At 46.6% G+C, this 17,914-nt stretch overlaps 1 protein-coding gene across 1 annotated transcript in view; it reads right to left on the bottom strand.

Moving 5' to 3' along the window:
- Positions 1-2,735: 2,735 nt before the first annotated feature.
- NCKAP1L (NCK associated protein 1 like) overlaps positions 2,736-17,914 on the bottom strand; it is a 41,179-nt gene continuing 26,000 nt past the window's right edge. Inside the window, exons 22-31 of the mRNA XM_057703937.1 lie at positions 16,947-17,077; positions 14,495-14,592; positions 14,269-14,362; positions 14,033-14,115; positions 13,624-13,704; positions 10,233-10,326; positions 9,214-9,330; positions 8,771-8,880; positions 6,843-6,932; positions 2,736-3,130 (exon numbers count right to left, since the gene is read on the bottom strand). Of these exons, the coding sequence (XP_057559920.1) occupies positions 2,999-3,130; positions 6,843-6,932; positions 8,771-8,880; positions 9,214-9,330; positions 10,233-10,326; positions 13,624-13,704; positions 14,033-14,115; positions 14,269-14,362; positions 14,495-14,592; positions 16,947-17,077 (1,030 nt within the window). The 3' untranslated portion in view covers positions 2,736-2,998. The remainder of the gene's footprint in view (positions 3,131-6,842; positions 6,933-8,770; positions 8,881-9,213; positions 9,331-10,232; positions 10,327-13,623; positions 13,705-14,032; positions 14,116-14,268; positions 14,363-14,494; positions 14,593-16,946; positions 17,078-17,914) is intronic.

The raw sequence follows: 17,914 nt of genomic DNA on the forward strand, positions 1-17,914 counted from the left end.
TATATGTTTATAAAAAGATATGTGGGCTTCCTAGGTGGCGCAGTGGTTAAGAGTCCGCCTGCCAATGCAGAGGTCACAGGTTTGATCCTAGCTCCAGGAAGATCCCACATGCTGCGAAGCAACTAAGCCCGTGTGCCAAAAAATAAAATAAAATAAAATAAAATAAAAAGATATGTCACATGAAAAAATTTTAGAAAAGGAGAACAGATTTGTGTTGCCAGGGTTAGGGAAGGGGAAGGGGATTGCGGGAGGGACATAAAAGAACAATATGAGTGGGCGTCCCTGATGGTGCAGTGGTTAAGAATCCACCTGCCAATGCAAGGGTCACGGGTTCAAGCCCTGGCCCAGGAAGATACCATATGCCTCAGAGCAACTAAGCCCATGCACAACTACTAAGCCTGCGCTCTAGAGCCTGCGAGCCGTAGCTACTGAGCCCACGCACTGCAACTACTGAAGCCAATTACAGAGCCTGTGCTCTGCAACAAAAGAAGCCACAATAAGAAGCCTGCGCACTGCAATGAAGAGTAGCCCCCACTCTCTGCAACTACAGAAAGCCCATGCAGCAATGAAGACCCAACACAGCCAATAAATAAAATAAATTAAAAAAATAATAATTATAAAAGAACAATATGAGGGTTTTTTAAAAATATTTATTTATTTATTTGGCTGCTTTGGGTCTTAGTTGCGGTAAGCGGGATCTTTTGTGTGGCATGCAGGCTCTTCATTGCGGTGCATGGGCTCTAGAGCAGACAGACTTAGTTACCCTGCAGCACGTGGGATCTTAGTTCCCTGACCAGGGATCGAACCCGAGTCCCCTGCTTTGGAAGGCAGATTCTTAGCCATTGGGCCACCACGGAAGTCCCTGAGGGGTTCTTGTAGTGATAAAACTGTCCTGTATCTTGAGCATGGTGGCAGATGCCTGAACATATGATAAAGCTGTACAGAACCAAATGCAGTGAAACAAATATAAGTAAAACTGGAGAAATCTAAATAAGATCAGTGGATTGTATCAATGTCAATATCCTGGGTTACAAGGCGGGGGTTGGGGGATAAATTAGGACATTGGGATTGACAAACTACTGTTGGCAACTTGTGATAAAAAAAAATGTAAACATGGAAAAAAATCCTGGTTACAATGGCATAGTATAGTTTTGCAAGATGTTACCTTTGAGGAAAACTGGTAAAGGTACACAGGATCACTCTGTATTATTTCTTACAAGTGCATGTGGATTAACTATCTCAACAAAAATCTTAATTTAAAAAAAGGTATTATGTCTACCCTCTATTCCGCTGCAGCAACTTGTCTTGCTGTCCTCTGGGAGGCTCCTCTTAAGCGGTTCGACATGCGTATGGAAAAAGGAACTCCAGGCTCCTCAAGAAGAAGATCCCAGCAGAGATATAAGAGTGTAAGGGTAGTTGCTCAGATACTTCTGAGCTCTCTCTTCCTCATCAACTTTGCCCTCAGTCTCGGTAGGCCTGACCCAGAATCACTCCTTAGAACATAACGACCCTTCCACAGCACAGGACAATTCACTGATGCACGAAGCAGGCCCCTCTAATGCTTCTCTCCTAAAAAGTAGGCGATTGTTGCTAAGAAAAACCTGTGCGTTGATTATGGGTGCCAATTTTAATAAGTACTGACTAAGCCTGGGTCTTGAGAAATAAGGATCAAACACAAATATCTAAAAATAGTTAACAAATAGCTTTAATGAACTCTGACGGATTTGCTGAAAACCAAAAATTGCTTCCCTTTTATCATGAAAGTATAGACATGACCCTAATTAATCAATTAATTTTACTTGCCCATTCCAACCACTCCAGACCTGTGACATATATGATCTGTTGTTTCAGTCCTCTCTGGCACTGGGTACACAAAAGTGATGGATGGGGGCCACTGTTTCCTGCCACGGAGTTAAGTGAGCCTAGTTTAGTGCTATCTTGAACGCCCCAGGCTTTGTGACACTTGAAAATCTAATTAGTGCAGAAAAGGGCTAAGTTGAAACAGCTTATGCTCCCTCAAGTATACCCACTCTCAGGGCCTGTAACCTAATGAGGTCTATGAAATTTAAGATCTAGAAGAGAAATCCCTGCCTGGAGCAAAAGCTGTACCCAGGATAACAAGGGGATTTGGGTTAAGTTAGTCCTTCCAAATAGGAGGGAGGATACCCCCAAATGGTATGTGATGGAAACTCACGTGACACTGGTCCAATTAGTTGTCCTGTGACCTAGAATTACTCGAGACTGACCCTCTGCTCTGGGTTGTGGCGATGTCAAGGAAAAGCAGGAGGGGTTAAAGTTAAACAGATGAGAGAACTTACTTGTTACCTACAAGGTGTGGTAGGGCAGGTGGGGGGGGGGGTTGGGGCAGTGAAAATCTTCAAGAGCACTTCCTCATTGCCCCTGCAGGCTGCAGAGCTAGAGGCAGAAGAAGAGACCCATGACTCCTAAAAGAGCTCCCACAAAGGAAAAAAGGGGTTCCTTTGCTACTACTTTGCAATAGGAGCAGGCTGAACGTTTGCTGAACACATTTGGAAAAGGAAGAGAGGAGATAATCGTCCTAATGAATGTGCAGGAGACAATAGCAGCTCCAGTGGGAGGATTATAAGCTCATTATGGTTTAATATGATGATTGATCATCTCTGCCCGCCAGCATTATCCTAGAATAGTGATGAAGGTCGGAGAGACCCATGCCAGTCAGAGTTCAAGCTCTAGTCCCCAGAAGATAGAAAACATGCTTGTGTGTCACATTTTTTTCATTGTAAAAATTCATAGATGTGGCCCCAATCCCTTAACTTTTTTCCATAAAAAAGTCCTCCCCCCACCCCCTGCCCCAGTTGGCTCCACTTCTCTATGATTTCTCAGCCCTGGGCTGCTCTCCACATCCCTCTTCACCACCTCTGGCTGATCCTCTCGCTAGTGACCCACCCCATTCCCACCCTTTGAGAAAACAGCCACAGCTTCCCGTGAGGATTGGGTTCAGGTAGGTCTAAGGGGCCCTTCAGTGGGTACTGGCTGCCACTCGGTTCAGGTGGAAGGCCCGGGACACCTCCCGATAGGCATTTCGAAGCAGGACATATGGGAAACAGGACTCCAGCATGTCCAGGGTCAGGAAGGAGGACTCCTCCACCACCTGGAAGAGAAAGGGCCAAGAGAGATGAGGACCCCGGTAGGACATACCTCTGGGACACCCTGTTCCTCTTCATTCGGTTCCCTGGGCCCTCTGGGGCCCTTAGAGTTACAAGTGAACGGGGTTCCCAAGGCACTCTCCCCCCTTCCTCCCTCACTTCACTCTAGGAAAAGCAATGTGGTCTCTTCAGCTCCATTATAATGGCCTCTGTGCCCCTCCTCAGCGTTGTATGAAGGGCTCAGAAAGCAGGGAAGAATCATTTCTCTAGCAACAGAAAAACTCCCATTCTGGATGCTAAATCATATGTGGGTGAGCAGCACAGATGCAGGTGAGGATGGAGAAAAGTGCTAATGACAAAGCTCTGCAGAGAAAGAAACAATTACCACCGCAGGCCAAGAAAGAGGGGCCTGGAATCCACATGGGTTCTCTTGTGCTGGGCCTCAGTCTCCCTCCCTCCCCGAGTACAGTGCTTGGGGAGCAGTGAGGATGCTGCATAAAGGAGCAGGCATGATTAATTCGTTTAATTAGAAGCCTGTGTGCTGTGGTAATCCCTGCAGCCCCCACAGCCAAGCAGAAAAAGAGATCAAGATGCCGGGGTAAGTAAGACTGAGGGTAGGGGGGCGGGGGCATATCAGCAAAGAGCAGCACAGCCTAGCATGGGGCCAGAGGGGCCCCTTCCCTAAGGAAGGAACAGGGTGTCTTTCCTTCGCTACCCTCTTCACCCAAGAGGTTGTGGGACCAGAAAACACTCTGAAGAGACGTGTCCCATATCCTTCGGCAGGCCACACAGATGCGCCTTCCCAAGATGTCTGGTGTTTTTTCAAGTCCTGAGAATTCACCCAGGGAAGAGAATCTACCACCTCTACTCTAACACGTTTCTCTCCCTGAAGCCCTTTCAAGTTTTAAAATTTGTAAGATACTGCAATTCCCAAACCATGCACACACAATACACACAACAGCCTCAGAAGAGCAGACAGGCTGAAGGAAAGGAAATCTGCCCGTAAAACTGTAGCTCTGATCTTAGGTTAGATGACAGAAAGAATTTCTTGCTACACCAGACTTTCAAACCTTAAGCCAGAAGAAAGATAAGATCTCTTTCCAGGATATGACCCTTGGGTACGGGGAAATGAGTGATGGCTTCAAGAAGGACCCACTGGCCCAAGACTTCTATTCTCCGCTCTATGAAGCACAGAAAATCACAGGGCTCCTAACTGGAGGAAATTCATGGTAGTGGAAACAGCCCTAGAGTGAAGGCCAAGAAATGGGTTCTAGTCCCAAATCTGCCCATATATTTTGGGGGAGGACCTTGGATGTCATCTTTCCCTCCCTCTCCTCGATTTCCTCGCCTATGAATTGTGAGGACTGGACTAATTGCCAGTATCTGATCTGGTTCTGACATCTAGGATTCCATGATGCTATGAGAGAGTCATTCCTTCCCCCATGACATCCACACCAGGAACTGTTTGACAATAGTGGGGGTGGGCACTGCCCAGGCTTGACAGCCAAGACAGAAAGACCCCAGGGAGAGAAGTGCCTGGCCAGGATTTGGGGCTACATAAGTAGCCTTTTAACTCAGAATACAGCTCCTTCCCTTCAGTCATTTCCAATTTCTCTGTGGAAACATTTGCATTTAAATTGCTTTGCAGCAGCTAGTCCCTCTGTCTCTTCCCTCCTACAAAAAGCACCTGGTCCAAACTCTGTTCCAGCCACTCTGCAGGCCTGTGATGCCATAAGGGGCAGAAACCTTCGCACACTTTGGGGCGGCAGTGGGGGAGCGGACATGCAAAGCAGAGGGAGAAGAGAGCACTGAGCGGCAATACAGAATCACCTGCAACGTCACAGAGGTGAAAACTGCCCAAGGAAATGAACAGGCATGCCTAAATCATCCAGAAACTAAACTGAGCAGCAGAGAGAGGGAACTAACATTTATTTAGCATCCATTATGTACTAGGCACTTTTATATATACTACCTCATGAATCCTCACCCCTCTATCATAAGGATAATTGCCCACTGTTAAGGCTAAAGAATCAGTCTCAGAAAGGTTAATTAACTTGCCCTAGGTCCTGCTGCTCTCAAGACTGTGCTCCATCTAGAGCACCACATTTGCCTCCCCTTTGCTCTCCTTTGCCTCCTCTGCCCTCTCACCCCTCACCACACCCCCCACACCCTCATGTCCATTTTCTTCTCTTCTCCATCATAATCCTTAATCAGCCCAACCTAGAGCTGGATAAACTGAAACACAGATACCACTCAATGCCTGTGTATTTAAAGAAGGAGACCCAGAGGGGAGTCCCCAGCCTGCCCACCCCTAATATTTGTGGGCCTGGCCAAGAGTACAAATGGAAGCCCACATGCCATATGACTAAGTAATACCAATTCAGGGGATTCAGATACCAGAATCCATAGATGCCCAAGTTACTTATATGAAATGATACCTAATACAATGTAAATGCTGTGTAAACAGTTGTAAATACAATGTAAATGCTATGTAAATTGTTGCTGGTGTAGGCAAATTGAAGTTTTGCTTTACGGAACTTTCCAGAATTTTTTTTTTTAACATTTTCAATCTACGGTTGGTTGAATCCATGGCTGAGAACCTGTGGATATAGAGGATTGAGTGTCCCTTTACAATTTCATGGAAGACAGGTTTGAATTAAGAATTCTTACCCTTGGAGTTCTGCACCAGAATACCGGGAAGAGAGGGAATCCGGCTCCAGCCTGGGCCCCCTTCTCCCCCCGCCCCCAGTTTGGGCGACTTGTACACACACCTAAACTTCCTGTCTGCATATCTAAACTGCAGCCATATATTCCGTGGGCTCTAGAGCACAGTCTGCCTCAGTAGGATGGACTTGAGGAAGCTCAGCACAAGCCTGACAAGTCGGCTGGAGCTGCTTAGCAGAGAATTCTGAGGCCCTAGAAATCTTTAGTGGGGGCTTCAAGGTGGGGCATGGACTCCAGATGTGCATGTCCTCTTGCCTTAGGCCAGAGAGGGGCTGCTTAAACCCAGGGTCCAGGGCGGGAGCCCCTCCTGTCCACGTCTAAGTGCAGAACTAACTTGGGGAATCAAACTTGAGAGCAAAAAACTAAGTAACTATGTTAAAGAGGGAAACAGGGTCACAAGGAAAATATTTTTTAAAAGTTAACTGTGTCAGAGTTCCCAGAACTTTCTGCCAAAGTAGAGGAAAGCCTACAGCTTGGGAAGACAGAAGGGACAGCAGGAGCTGTCTGATTCATGGCCCACCTGGGTCCCTGCCTTACGGCTTTTCAGCTAAAATCCCTTCCCTCCTTTAAGCCCCCATCCCGCTCCCCCAGTTCAGCTGGGTGCTACTCAGCACCTTCTTCATGGTGCGCTTAAGGATAAGAAATACAGCAGTAGGAAGTGGTCAAGTAAAACCAAACATGTACTGGACAGGTGGTTATGGATAAGGGACACAGCGGCCCCACCAGATCCTACTCAAGAACACTGCAGGGAAAGGGGCCCCGTCAGCTAGGGGCTGGGAAGACCCTGAAATGCAGAGAAATCCTCGAAGGCTCTACCTTGGGATTACAGGACAAGTCTAGGGTGTTAGCCAGAACATGAAGACAACACCTCCTCAGGCAGAATTAAGTTCTTAGTTGATGCTTTTGGGTGATAACAATGGCTGGAGCCAATGACCCTAAAGAGGAGCCTCCTTCTGGCCCTCCCTCTAAGACCAGCTTACACCAGATACATACCAAGCGCATGAGCAGAGAAATGGATTCCCGATTTCTGGCTTTAAGCTTGTCAGTCTCCTGGCCCAGCTGCAGGAGGCTGACAGAAGCTACCTGTAAGGGAAGAATTTGTAAGGAAGCAGATATTTATGAAGGTCGGAGTAGGACAGCCTCAGGCTACAGGAAGTCAAGAAAAGATCAAGGAAGTAAGTTAAGAAGTGCTGGGATGTTCCTGGAGGCTCAGGGTGGGAAAGTGGCAAATCCCCCAGGTTTCAGAGATGCACACTGCCTCTAAACTAGCTAGTGCAGACAACAGGAGTTTGCTGGGGATGCTGGAGGAGAGGTTGCAAGGGGCAAAGAAAGCACCTGCAGCAGAGGTAGGTAATACTGTATACCAGGAGATTAATCTCTTTTTCTAGGCGGCCTCCAGACACCACTGTCATCAGGCTGTTTACAGCTGACTCCCCACCCGACTAAAGACAGAGCTGGGCCTCTGATTCAGACACAGTGTTCTTGGTATTCTCCTCCTGTCAGCTCCCAAATGGCTGTCCTCTCCATTCACCTTCAGGCCCCCAACAGATCAAAGAGGGAGAAAGAAATGTGACTAATTGCATTCCAGACCCAGGTAATCTGTATTTAGCAAACAAGGATGGGAGGTGGGGATGATTCTCTTCTCACCCCATCTTAAAGATCTGGGGTGAATCCTCTCTCTAAGATGCTCAGAGCCCATTCTGTGTGGCCTGCTGTCCCAGTTTAAATAGAGACCCTCTCACTAAGCTTCCAAGTCCCTGACATGTACTTTTCAGGACAGGGGTGTGACTCCCTAGAGAATGTGATCTACTGTTTCCTCCTAAAAGGAGACAGACGAGGTCCTAGTTTTTAAATCAGGACCATGCTTTGCAAAAGAATCATTCTCAGCTCCCTATTGCTGAGAATGCCCAAGCAGGCAGTGGCTAGTGGGCCATGCATCAGAAGTGTATGGATGGGATTCCTCCATGGAGTATTTAGAATGGAAAGCTCTGGGGCCTCTTTGAACAATGGAAAGAGATTACTTATTCTGTGATTTTTCAGAGGCAAAACTTAGATCAATAGTGATAGTTACAGGGAGTCAAACTTCAACTAAAAAAAATTGTAACAATTTTTTTCAAACAAATTGGACATAGCCTACAGTAAAATCAGTTGCCTGATTGTAAGTTCCAGTCCCTGGAAATCTAGACCAGTGTTCCTCAAAGTAAGATCCCAGGATGGGCAGCATCAACATTACCCAGGAACTTGTTGGAAATGCACAATTTCCAGCCCCACCTCTAATCTACTGAATCAGAAATTCTCCAGGTGATTCTGACTTACAATTAAATTTGAGAATCTGAAAAAAGTCTGACTTTTTAATCAGTATTAGAGTTGAAAAGGGCCTTATAGATTATAGAATTCAGTGTCTCTCCAAATTCATTGTGCATCAGGTCTCCTGGAGACCTTGTTAAAAACAGTCCAGAGGCCTGGACTCACCCTAGAATATTCTAATTCAGTAGGTCTGGTGTAAGGATCAGTAATCTGTATTTTAACAAACTCCTCAAGATATTGTAATGTACACCAAGGTAGTGAATCATGGATTCAGTTTAATCTCTCTGTTTAATAAATGGGAAAACTGAGGCCCCTAAAGTTTGGCTCTTCAGAGATCACACAACTTCTTAGTGGCAGATCCCAAACTAGAGCTCAGATTTGCTCATTCTTAGTCCAATGCTCCTCCAAGTATTTGGGCAGAGGCTGAAAGACCAGCTGTTAGGGAATTTAGAAGAAACCCCTGCCTTTCACAAAGTGGCCTCTCACTACTTAATGAATAGGATGGGAGGTTAGACTCCAAGGCCTGCTCAACAAGAACTGTCTATGGATTTAAGTCAAACCACTTCCCACCAGACTTTGCAAACATCCATTCCTTATAACCTAGACCCACTCACCACCAGAAATTCCTTGAGGTGAGTTTCAATGTTCTTGTTATAGAGTGTGAAGAGGGCAGCAGACACCTGGATGATGGCTTTGGTCAAGCAGTGAATATTGTTGCTGTAACCTAGATTATTATTGAGGTAGGAGGAGAGAAAGGAAAGGCAAGTGAGCCACCCCAGGCGACCCCAGCTGGTAACGTCTCATTTTTTCAGGCTTGGCCGCCCCTATTTGACACTAAAAGGACTGCGAGGCATTTGAGGATTAGAAGAAGGATATTCCTATGAGATTTCCCTGGAATTGAATAGTATGGCTAGTTCATTCTCAAGTGCTTTTTGAAACAGAACTTTACATCTGAGTCAGAAGTTGGTATTTTCCAGATAAATGCCTCCGTCTCATTTCCCGACCCCAGGACACTGACCTAAAGTGCACTGGTCCCTCAGAGCTACTCCTGACTTACCATCCTTCTCAATGCTATAGAAGGAAGCAGGGTCCGTGGCGAGGAGGGGGAGGGAAACGGCAAGGAAGATCAAGAGCAGGCAGGCCACCTTGTATTCTTCCTCAGGGGAGGACGCATCTGGAAAGGAGGAACAAGGAAGAGAGAGTAAGGTCAGCAAACAGGAGTTTTCTTCCACGGGGTACTAGTTTGCAGAATTACTAGGAGGATCACAGGAGAAAAGATCTGTGAAAATACTTTGCAGAGCACTATAGGCAAGTCATTACTGCTGAAGGGGGCAGCACTAGCCTCCTCTGATAGTGAGAGGCCTGAGTCCTGGAGGCTCCCCTGGTGACTGAGCAGAGCTCGGCAAAGGGCTCTGCTGACATGCAGTCTGAGGGCACTCCGTCAGCTGCCTGATGGGGCGGAGAGGCAGGAAGGAGAGGAAAGAGTCTCACCAACACCGAGAGAAGAGGGAGAGCCAGTCTGGCAATTTTAAAAGGGCTTAATACCAGCCTCCTGGTTCTATCCTATTCTGAGTGTGTACAAGTATGACTGTGCTAATCAGAGGAAATGTGTAATGGAAATAAAAGAGACAAGTGTGAGACCGGGGGAAGAAATGAATGGTGTCAAGGTGCTTACAGGGAGGGGAGAGGACAAGATCATTCTGGGGAACTTGAATGCTATACCACACAGTTTAGTATGAAGTCATGTCTACCGTGTATTGTTCACTCATTGGTTCATTTGCATTCATCTTATTTCCCCAACCAGACCGTAAGTTCCTTCCAGCACTTGCTGAGTACCAGACTCTCACTTAACACTTTTTAGCTGATTGACAGATCAACTGGTTGGAACCTGACTAGAATTCTAAATTGCCTGTGGAAGTATTTTCTGGGGATTAAGGATTGTGCTTTAAGTCTTTCCTTAGCTCCTAGTTTATAACCTCTGAATTCACAATCCCAAATAAAGGCTTCTTTGAGGTTGACATTTTCCCACCCCAAAATATGGCCCAAGCCCTCCGTCACCCCCTTCCCCAATCTTACCAGTTTTCAGATTGGCAATGGCAGCCACCAGGGCTGGATCAATGTCACAGCCCACCCCTGCAGCAGATGCCAGCTCAAAGACACTCAGGGTCACCTGGTAGAGAAGAAAACAACATTCTGGAGAGAAGTGCTTGGCAGAAGCTACAGGTAGTCAAGACTTCTGGATCACAGATTTTAAACTTTTGGTGTACTATCATCTTTTCTAGGTATTCCCTTCTTAGATCTCCCTAATCTACAAGGGAAAGAAGGAAAAAAAAAATGCTTTAGCTTGGCATTCAGATTCTCCACAGTACAAATTTACTTTTTCAACCTTACTTCCTCAAATGGTTCTTACAGTCAATGCAGCCAGGGTAATTTATTCACTGTCTCCAAGCTACAGCTTACTTTCTTACTTGCATGCTTTGGTTCATGTGCTTCCCTCTGCTAGAGTGTCCTTTCTTCTTGAGAGATAATAGAAAATATATATATTGGTCCCTGCCTCTGGTTGCTGACACAGGGCTCCTGAAACCCTTATAATTTCCTAAGTGATAAAAACAGTAGGAGCGTTTTTGTTGTTGTTGTTCTTTTGCAGCAACTCTGGGTGTGCTCCTGGATGGGGGCTGGTCACCAGAAAGACCAAGCTTTGATTAGAAGCTGGGAATTTTCAGCTTCCCCCTCTACTTCTCCAGAGAGGGGAGAGAGCCTGGAAATGAAGTTAATGATTGATCATGCCTACATGAGGAAGCCTCTGTAAAACCCCAATAGTACGGGGTTCAGAGAGCCTCCAGGTTGGGAACACATCCACATACCAGGAGGGTGATGCAGCCCAACTCAACGGGGACAGAAGCTCCTGCCATCAGGACCCTCTCAGACCTTGTCCTACATATCTCTCTATCTGGCTGTTTATCTTATATCCTTTATCATATCATTTAATAAACTGGTAAATGTGTTTCCCTGAGTTCTGTGAGCCACTCTAGCAAATCAGTGGACACTAAGGAGGGGGATATTGGAACCTCCAGTCTATAACCGGTTGGTCACAAGCATAGGTGATAACTCAGGTTTGCAACTGGCTTCTGAAGGGGGGAGTACATGCAGACTTATGGGAGTGAGCCCTTAACCTGTGTGACCTGACACTATCTCTAGGTAGATAGTGTCAGAATTAAGCTGCAGGACACTCAGCTCATGTCACAGAGAACTGGCGTGTGGAAAACCTCCACAGATTTGGTGATCAGAAGTGTCAAAAGTGAAGTGCTCTGTGTGAGAGGAAAGGAGACTCACAGGAGAGAAACACACAGTAGGGAAGAACTGGGTTTTTCCCTACAGAGGAAGGAAAAAAGACTGGAGTTTTTCCTGTTTACCTCTCCTCTATATCTAAGTGACACCCACTCTTGAGGCCTAACTCAAATCTCATATTCTCTGTGGAACCCTCCCTGGTGACTTCAGCCCAAGCTCAGCTCTCCCTCCTTAACCTGGCACCACTTACTTAGCACTGATCACACCCAGCACCTTGTGTCATCAGTTATCTTTTCAGATTGGAGGTGAGATGTATGGTTTATCTCATCAACTAGATTACAATTTTTTTTTAACCTAATGGCACAGAGAGGGGAGAAAAAGGCTTTAGAGTGAGACGATCTGGGTTCAAATCCTAGCACTAACACTTACTAAGTGTGTGACCTTGGCTAAAAGTTACTTAACTCCTTTGAGCCTCCATTCTCTCATCTGTAAAACTGGTATAATAATACCTACCTCACAGTGTTGCTGTGAAGATTAAATTAGACCACATGTATAAAGCATCTACCCCAGTGATTCACAGAGTCACTAAGAGACTAATAAGCATTATCCCTTTCACTCTGCTTCCTTTCTCTCAAAGCCAGGAACTTTGCATTTCCTTTATGCTCTCTAGGTTTTAACACAATGCTAAGCACACAGAAGGCATTCAGTTAATATTTATTGATTGATTCCTGAATCCGTCACTGTACTTAGAATCAGGTTCCCAAGATGCAGCCCCAAACAGCCACCCACACACAAAGTACTTAGACCCCTTTTGAGGTTAAAAAAAAAATGTTCTGAGAGAACAAGGACAAATGTTGCAACAGTAGATAACTAAGTAGCATATCTTATGCAAAGAACCCCACAGATGTAACAATAAACACACACTGCCTGTGGTGCTGGACACAGAAGGTTAACCTTAGCTGCATTCTGCTCTGCCCTTTATTTAAATTCCCAACTAACTAAATAACCCTGCTGGTGGCAACCATGACCTAGGAGATCAGGGACCTGGTCCATGGCCTGCAGTTTTTGCAGGAAGAAAGTGATGACTGAAGGAGCTTCTTTTCTCCTAATCTTGTCACCCCTCTGAAGCAGTCACAGAATCTCTGACGAACAGGCCATCCCCCTCTCCACCCCACCTGCTTATTCTCACAGGCAGGCAGAGACTAAAGCTGAGAGCTGCCCGGGAGATACCCGCTAGACACACTCCTGACGGGCTAGAGCATTCAGCCCCAACATCAACAGCTGCCAGAAGCCAGGCTCACTGTGAAATCAAAGACAGGGCCTAAAGGAGCAGCCACCGCAGTGAAACATCGCCCCCTCATGGCCAGTGACCACTTGACCCTCATCTGACTTCAGGCAGAGAGACAGGAAATTTTCACAACTCTTTTAACCTCAAGGTAAAGGAAGTTTTTTGTTTTTGTTTTTTTCTTAACATGTAACTACTTCCTGTTAACCAGTTTCCTCTACTCACAGACCTCCCTCCATTAATGGAACCAATTACAAGAGAAGTACTCTGCCCTGTGCATTTGAAGGCCCTTGTTCCCAGCCTTCAGCTGTACTTCCTGCAAAACATACTTGTTTGTTCCAAGTGATTGAAAAGGCAAGCTGACGTGAGGTGGGAGAGGGGAAGTGGATGCTTAACCTGGCTACTTACAGAGTCCCCCCCCCTCCTTTCCCCATCTCTATAGAAAATGAGGCCTGAAGCAGGCGACGCTCACAGAGAGGAACCAGAAAGTTTCAAAACAAGGAGGAAGAAAAGGCCAGAAAAAGAAAGGAAAATCTGAGGGCAGGCAGGGTGGGTGGGAATGGAAGAAACAAATTTTACAAAAAAGTACCCAAGCTCCTGACTAAAGAGGGGACTTGTCTGCGCATAGCTTAGTATCTAATTTGCACATCTTAAGAGAAAACCTACAGATACTGTCCTAGACCTTCTCTTCTCCCTACAATAACGTTTCCCCAGCCCCCCACAGGGCTCCTCAGCTCTACACTCTCTCATCTGACCAATGCCCCTCCCTCCACAAAATCTCCCCCAATATGCTTCTATTCAAATCCTGGCTTCTCTCCCTGCAGTATTCTTACAAGCTCCATCCTTTTACAAGAGAAATCTCCTAGTTGGATTCCCCTTTGCATTCCCCCATACCTTGATATCTGTGTCTGGAGTGACAAACTCCTTCAGGCACTCAATGGGACCCATAAGAAATGGGCAATGGGAGGAGAAAACCTGGAGGGAAGAGAGTATAAATGAGTCCAAGGGACAGTGGCCAGTTCCTTCAAACATAGGTGGAAACCAAAAAACAAAACAAAACAAAAAAACAGAAAAAGGGCCTCAGCTTAGATAAGAACTTAGCCAGCTTCCCACGGTACTTCTCTCCTCACACACCTAGGCTTCTTCAGCTCACATCCTCTATTCTTAAAGATCTTCCAGGACCTCTACCGCATTAAGCTCCTTTCTCCTCAGTGCTCACCAACCCTTCCCACGACTTCTCACGCAAGCCCTCCCCAGGGCTTCATCCTGCTGCTCCTGGGGCGGCCCCTCCCCTCCAGCGCACCTCCCGCAGCCCCTCCTGCGCCATGGCCCTGAAGCTGAGGATGACGCCAATGATGGTCATGCGCTTCAGCACGTTATCGGCCCCTGCGGAGAGAGAAGAGCGTTCGAGGAGAGAACTCAGGAGGATGGCAACGATTTTCCATCTTTAGACCCAGCCCAGGCCCCAGAGCTCCCAAAACCCCTGTCACCCACCATGCGCTTCCCACAGTTCCTTCTCCCCTTAGAGGACGTGCTCACCCAGCAGCTGGGGCAGCAGAGAAGCCATCAAGTCGGCCTTGCTGAAGTTGGATCTGATCTGAACAAGCACGTCCATGTTTTCCACCACCAGCTTCTGCAGCCGGAACACAGAGCCATTAAGCAGGAAAAGACGAGACCCTGGTACATCTTCCCCCACAGTGTCCTTCCCCTACCCTTCTTCCCCCGGGGGCTGGACCTTCTTCCCGGGGGCTTGCTTCCACAGTACCTTCAGCTCCACAATCTGAGAGGTCACATGCCACATTAGGTTTTCACTCAGGAACTTCATGCCGTAGGGGCCCAGGAGTTCAGCCAAAGCCCGCATCTCTGGAATAGAGTCACAGAGGTCCCAGGTGGGACTCAGAGGGCACTGGTGCATTTGCACAATAGCTATAGGGTAACATGAACATTTTAAGTGTTTTTCAGCAAGGAAAGGAAGTAGGAAGTTGGAGGGCAAATGTGGCCTGAAATCCTGCGTTCAGGTGACAGGTCTGGCCTGCCTGTGGGACAATTTACCCTCTCCCCACGGGTGCTCACACCAGGATGTACCACAAATGATAACTATCTACTTTTCATTCTTATAAGAATTTAGACTTTCCCAAGTCTCTTTACAGGGTACCTGGGTTTTCCTCTTGCTGGACTAGCTGCACTAGCTTTATCAGATGTTAAGACCCTCTCTGAGCCTCAGTTCACTTCTCTGTAAAATGAAGAAATTAATATCCACCCTGAATACCTCATAGAGTTGATATGAGAGCATAATCAACACACATCCCCAGAGTCCCAGTTGTCTTGTTCTCTAAATCCTTCTTCCCTCTAGTCTGCCCTATTACCCTACACCTCCCTACCCAGCCTGCTTCTGGCCCTTTGTGAATTAAATAAAACGTGGCTGAGCAAATCCCATTTTAGAAACACTAGTGACAAATTCAGACAGGGAGGAGCTCCAGTTATGATCTTTGGCTATGAGCCATCCCAGCAGAGAAACCCACAAAGACCAGAAGTAACAAGAGACCAGTAGAGGAAAGATGAGTACAACATAGTTAACAAGAGTTCAGAGGGAAAAGGAAATCAAGGCTCCACACTCAAGTGTTTAAAGGCAGAACCAGTTGATCTCCACCTCTACCACTGACAAAGGAAGTGGAAGTACTCACAGCAGCTGACACAGAGCCTCATGTGGAATAAATACTAGACATTTTTAGAGCCCCCTATTTACAATAGGAACAACTGAGCTGAGAATTAGAAAAGGATTTCGTAACTGGTCAACTTAGAGAATGCTAAAATGGCTGATAGAGGCAGAGGGGCTGAACTGCCTTCTCTGGAGAAAAGACACACTGATCCACCGGTTTGGATCTGCCAACTCTCCTTACTCTAGTCCTCTCTAGGCGAGTAACCCTAGGGCATCCATCTCTATCCATCTATCTATTTTTGCAGCAGCATTGCCCCATCACCATGGTAACCCAGGGAAATTGGGGTGGGGGTGGTAGAAGGGGGAATCAGCATTACCTCCCGCTGCTCGTCAGTTGTCAGCAAGACCTAAAGCTGATTTTAGATGCTGCCTACAGTTTGTGGGAGGAGTTGATGAGAAGGGGACATCTGAAGCCTCCAGCAGGCAAAGAGTAGGGTCAGCTCACTGATGGAGTCAGTGAGGGTAAGAAGAAGGCAGAGCTGGAAAATAGAACTGTGTACTCTGACTTTCATAACACCCCCAAGGAAGGGGAAGAATGGAGAGGGCAGGGTCATTGAAACACCTCCTACCTGACTCAGATACCATGCGGGGTCCGTGATTTATATGCAGGTGAGAGGAAGGAGGAAGCAGTGGGATAGTTCATGAATCAGTCAGTCAGTAAAACAAATCTATTAAAAAGGATCTGCATGGCTTCAAGCCCTCTTTAAAAAGAAAATAACTTCCCAACACATTCACGACACACTCCTCATCTGCCTGCCTCGAGACACAAAAGCACTTCTATACACTGGGAAGCAGCGCAATGTAGTGATTAAGCACCCAGGTTCTGGAATTTGACTGCCTTGAGTTGAAATCCCAGTTCTACCATCTATGAATGTAAGACCTTAATCAAGCTCCTTAACCTCTCTGTGTCTCAGTGTCCTCATCCGTAAAATGGGGTAATAAGAGTACCTACCTCAAGGCTGCTGTGAGGAGCAAAGGAGTTAATAGGTGTGAACACTTAGAACCTAGCCCACACTAAACGTCATCCATTATCTCATCATCATTATTAAATACCAGCAATCCAAGTACTGGTTAAGGCTCTAAAATTTATCCCTCAGGAAGAAGATGCCATGACATCAGACTACTGTTTAATAATTCCAAACATCAGGATGTCCTCCTTACATTCATACTTTACCCTTCATTATATGTCCTATTCTTTACTCTGTGGAAATGGAAAATAACCATTTACTATTCTTTGAAGAATAAATCCTTTCAGTGACTCGAGTGCCCCTACCTAGCTCCTAACTGCCCTCATCTTCCCTCTCTACCTTCAACCCCCAAGCCACTCAATTCTGGGTCTCACTTGAAATCCCTTTTTATTGTCCCTAAGGTGGAATCTAGGAGAGTATAGAATGAGCCTCTGGGAAGGTAGGAGAGTTTAGACCGGGTCAATAGGTTGAGACATTGTATTAAGGGGAAAGGCTTAACTCCTTGATAGGAGACAAGCCCCTGGGCTCACCAGAGATGTCAGAGAATTCCTCTGCGCTGAAGTTCTGCTCCCCCTCTCTGGGGAGGCTGACGAAGGCCTGCATGGCTGGTGAGAGGATGATGGTCCCACTGCTTGTCTGTCTAAGCAGACTTTCTAGGTACCTACAAGGTTGGCCAAGAAAGCACAGAAGATTAGTGTTCAATTCCTTCTCCCTACCACCACCACTGGGCTCAAGAAGAGAAACTCCACCAAAGGCTGGGGTGGGGAGAAGAGACTCAAAGAAGATAGTACAACACTCTAATTAACACCCCAAGCTGTTGGCTCGAAAGCAACTGACAGGGGCTTCCTAGGTGGCACAGTGGTTAAGAATCCGCCTGCCAATGCAGGGGACACGGGTTCGATCCCTGCTCCAGGAAGATCCCACATGCCTCAGAGCAACTAAGCCCGTGCACCACAACTATTGAGCCTGTGCTCTAGAGCCCATGAGCAACAACTATTGAGCCCATGTGCTGCAACTACTGAAGCCCATGCACCTAGAGTCCGTGCTCTGCAACAAGAGAAGCCACGGCAATGAGGAGTCCACACACCACAACGAAGAGTAGCCCCCACTCACCGCAACTAAAAGAAAGCCCGCGCACAGCAAAAAAGACCCAACCTAGCCAATAAAATTAATTAATTAATTAAAAAACAAACAAACAACTGGCAGTAATGTGATTCCACTTTGCCTCTAATCTGCAGAGCATTTGGCTGTGCTGCAAAATGTAATGGTGTGCGCACCCCACCACCTTTTCCAGCTATTGCACGCCCTTCACCCTTGACCTTTCTCTGTCAGGTAAGACAAGCCTAAGCTGACATGACAAAAATTCCTACTAATTGGGCTCCTGTGAAATATACTTAGCCTCAACTTCTCCAATGAGAGTATTAGGCTAAGGGCCTAGGATCTGGGAAGTGGGTCTGAGGTCAAACCTCCTGGACAGAGAGAGGCTCTGTGAGCACTT

Source organism: Hippopotamus amphibius, chromosome 12, assembly GCF_030028045.1.
Source record: "Hippopotamus amphibius kiboko isolate mHipAmp2 chromosome 12, mHipAmp2.hap2, whole genome shotgun sequence".
In the NCBI taxonomy this organism is placed as follows: domain Eukaryota; kingdom Metazoa; phylum Chordata; class Mammalia; order Artiodactyla; family Hippopotamidae; genus Hippopotamus; species Hippopotamus amphibius.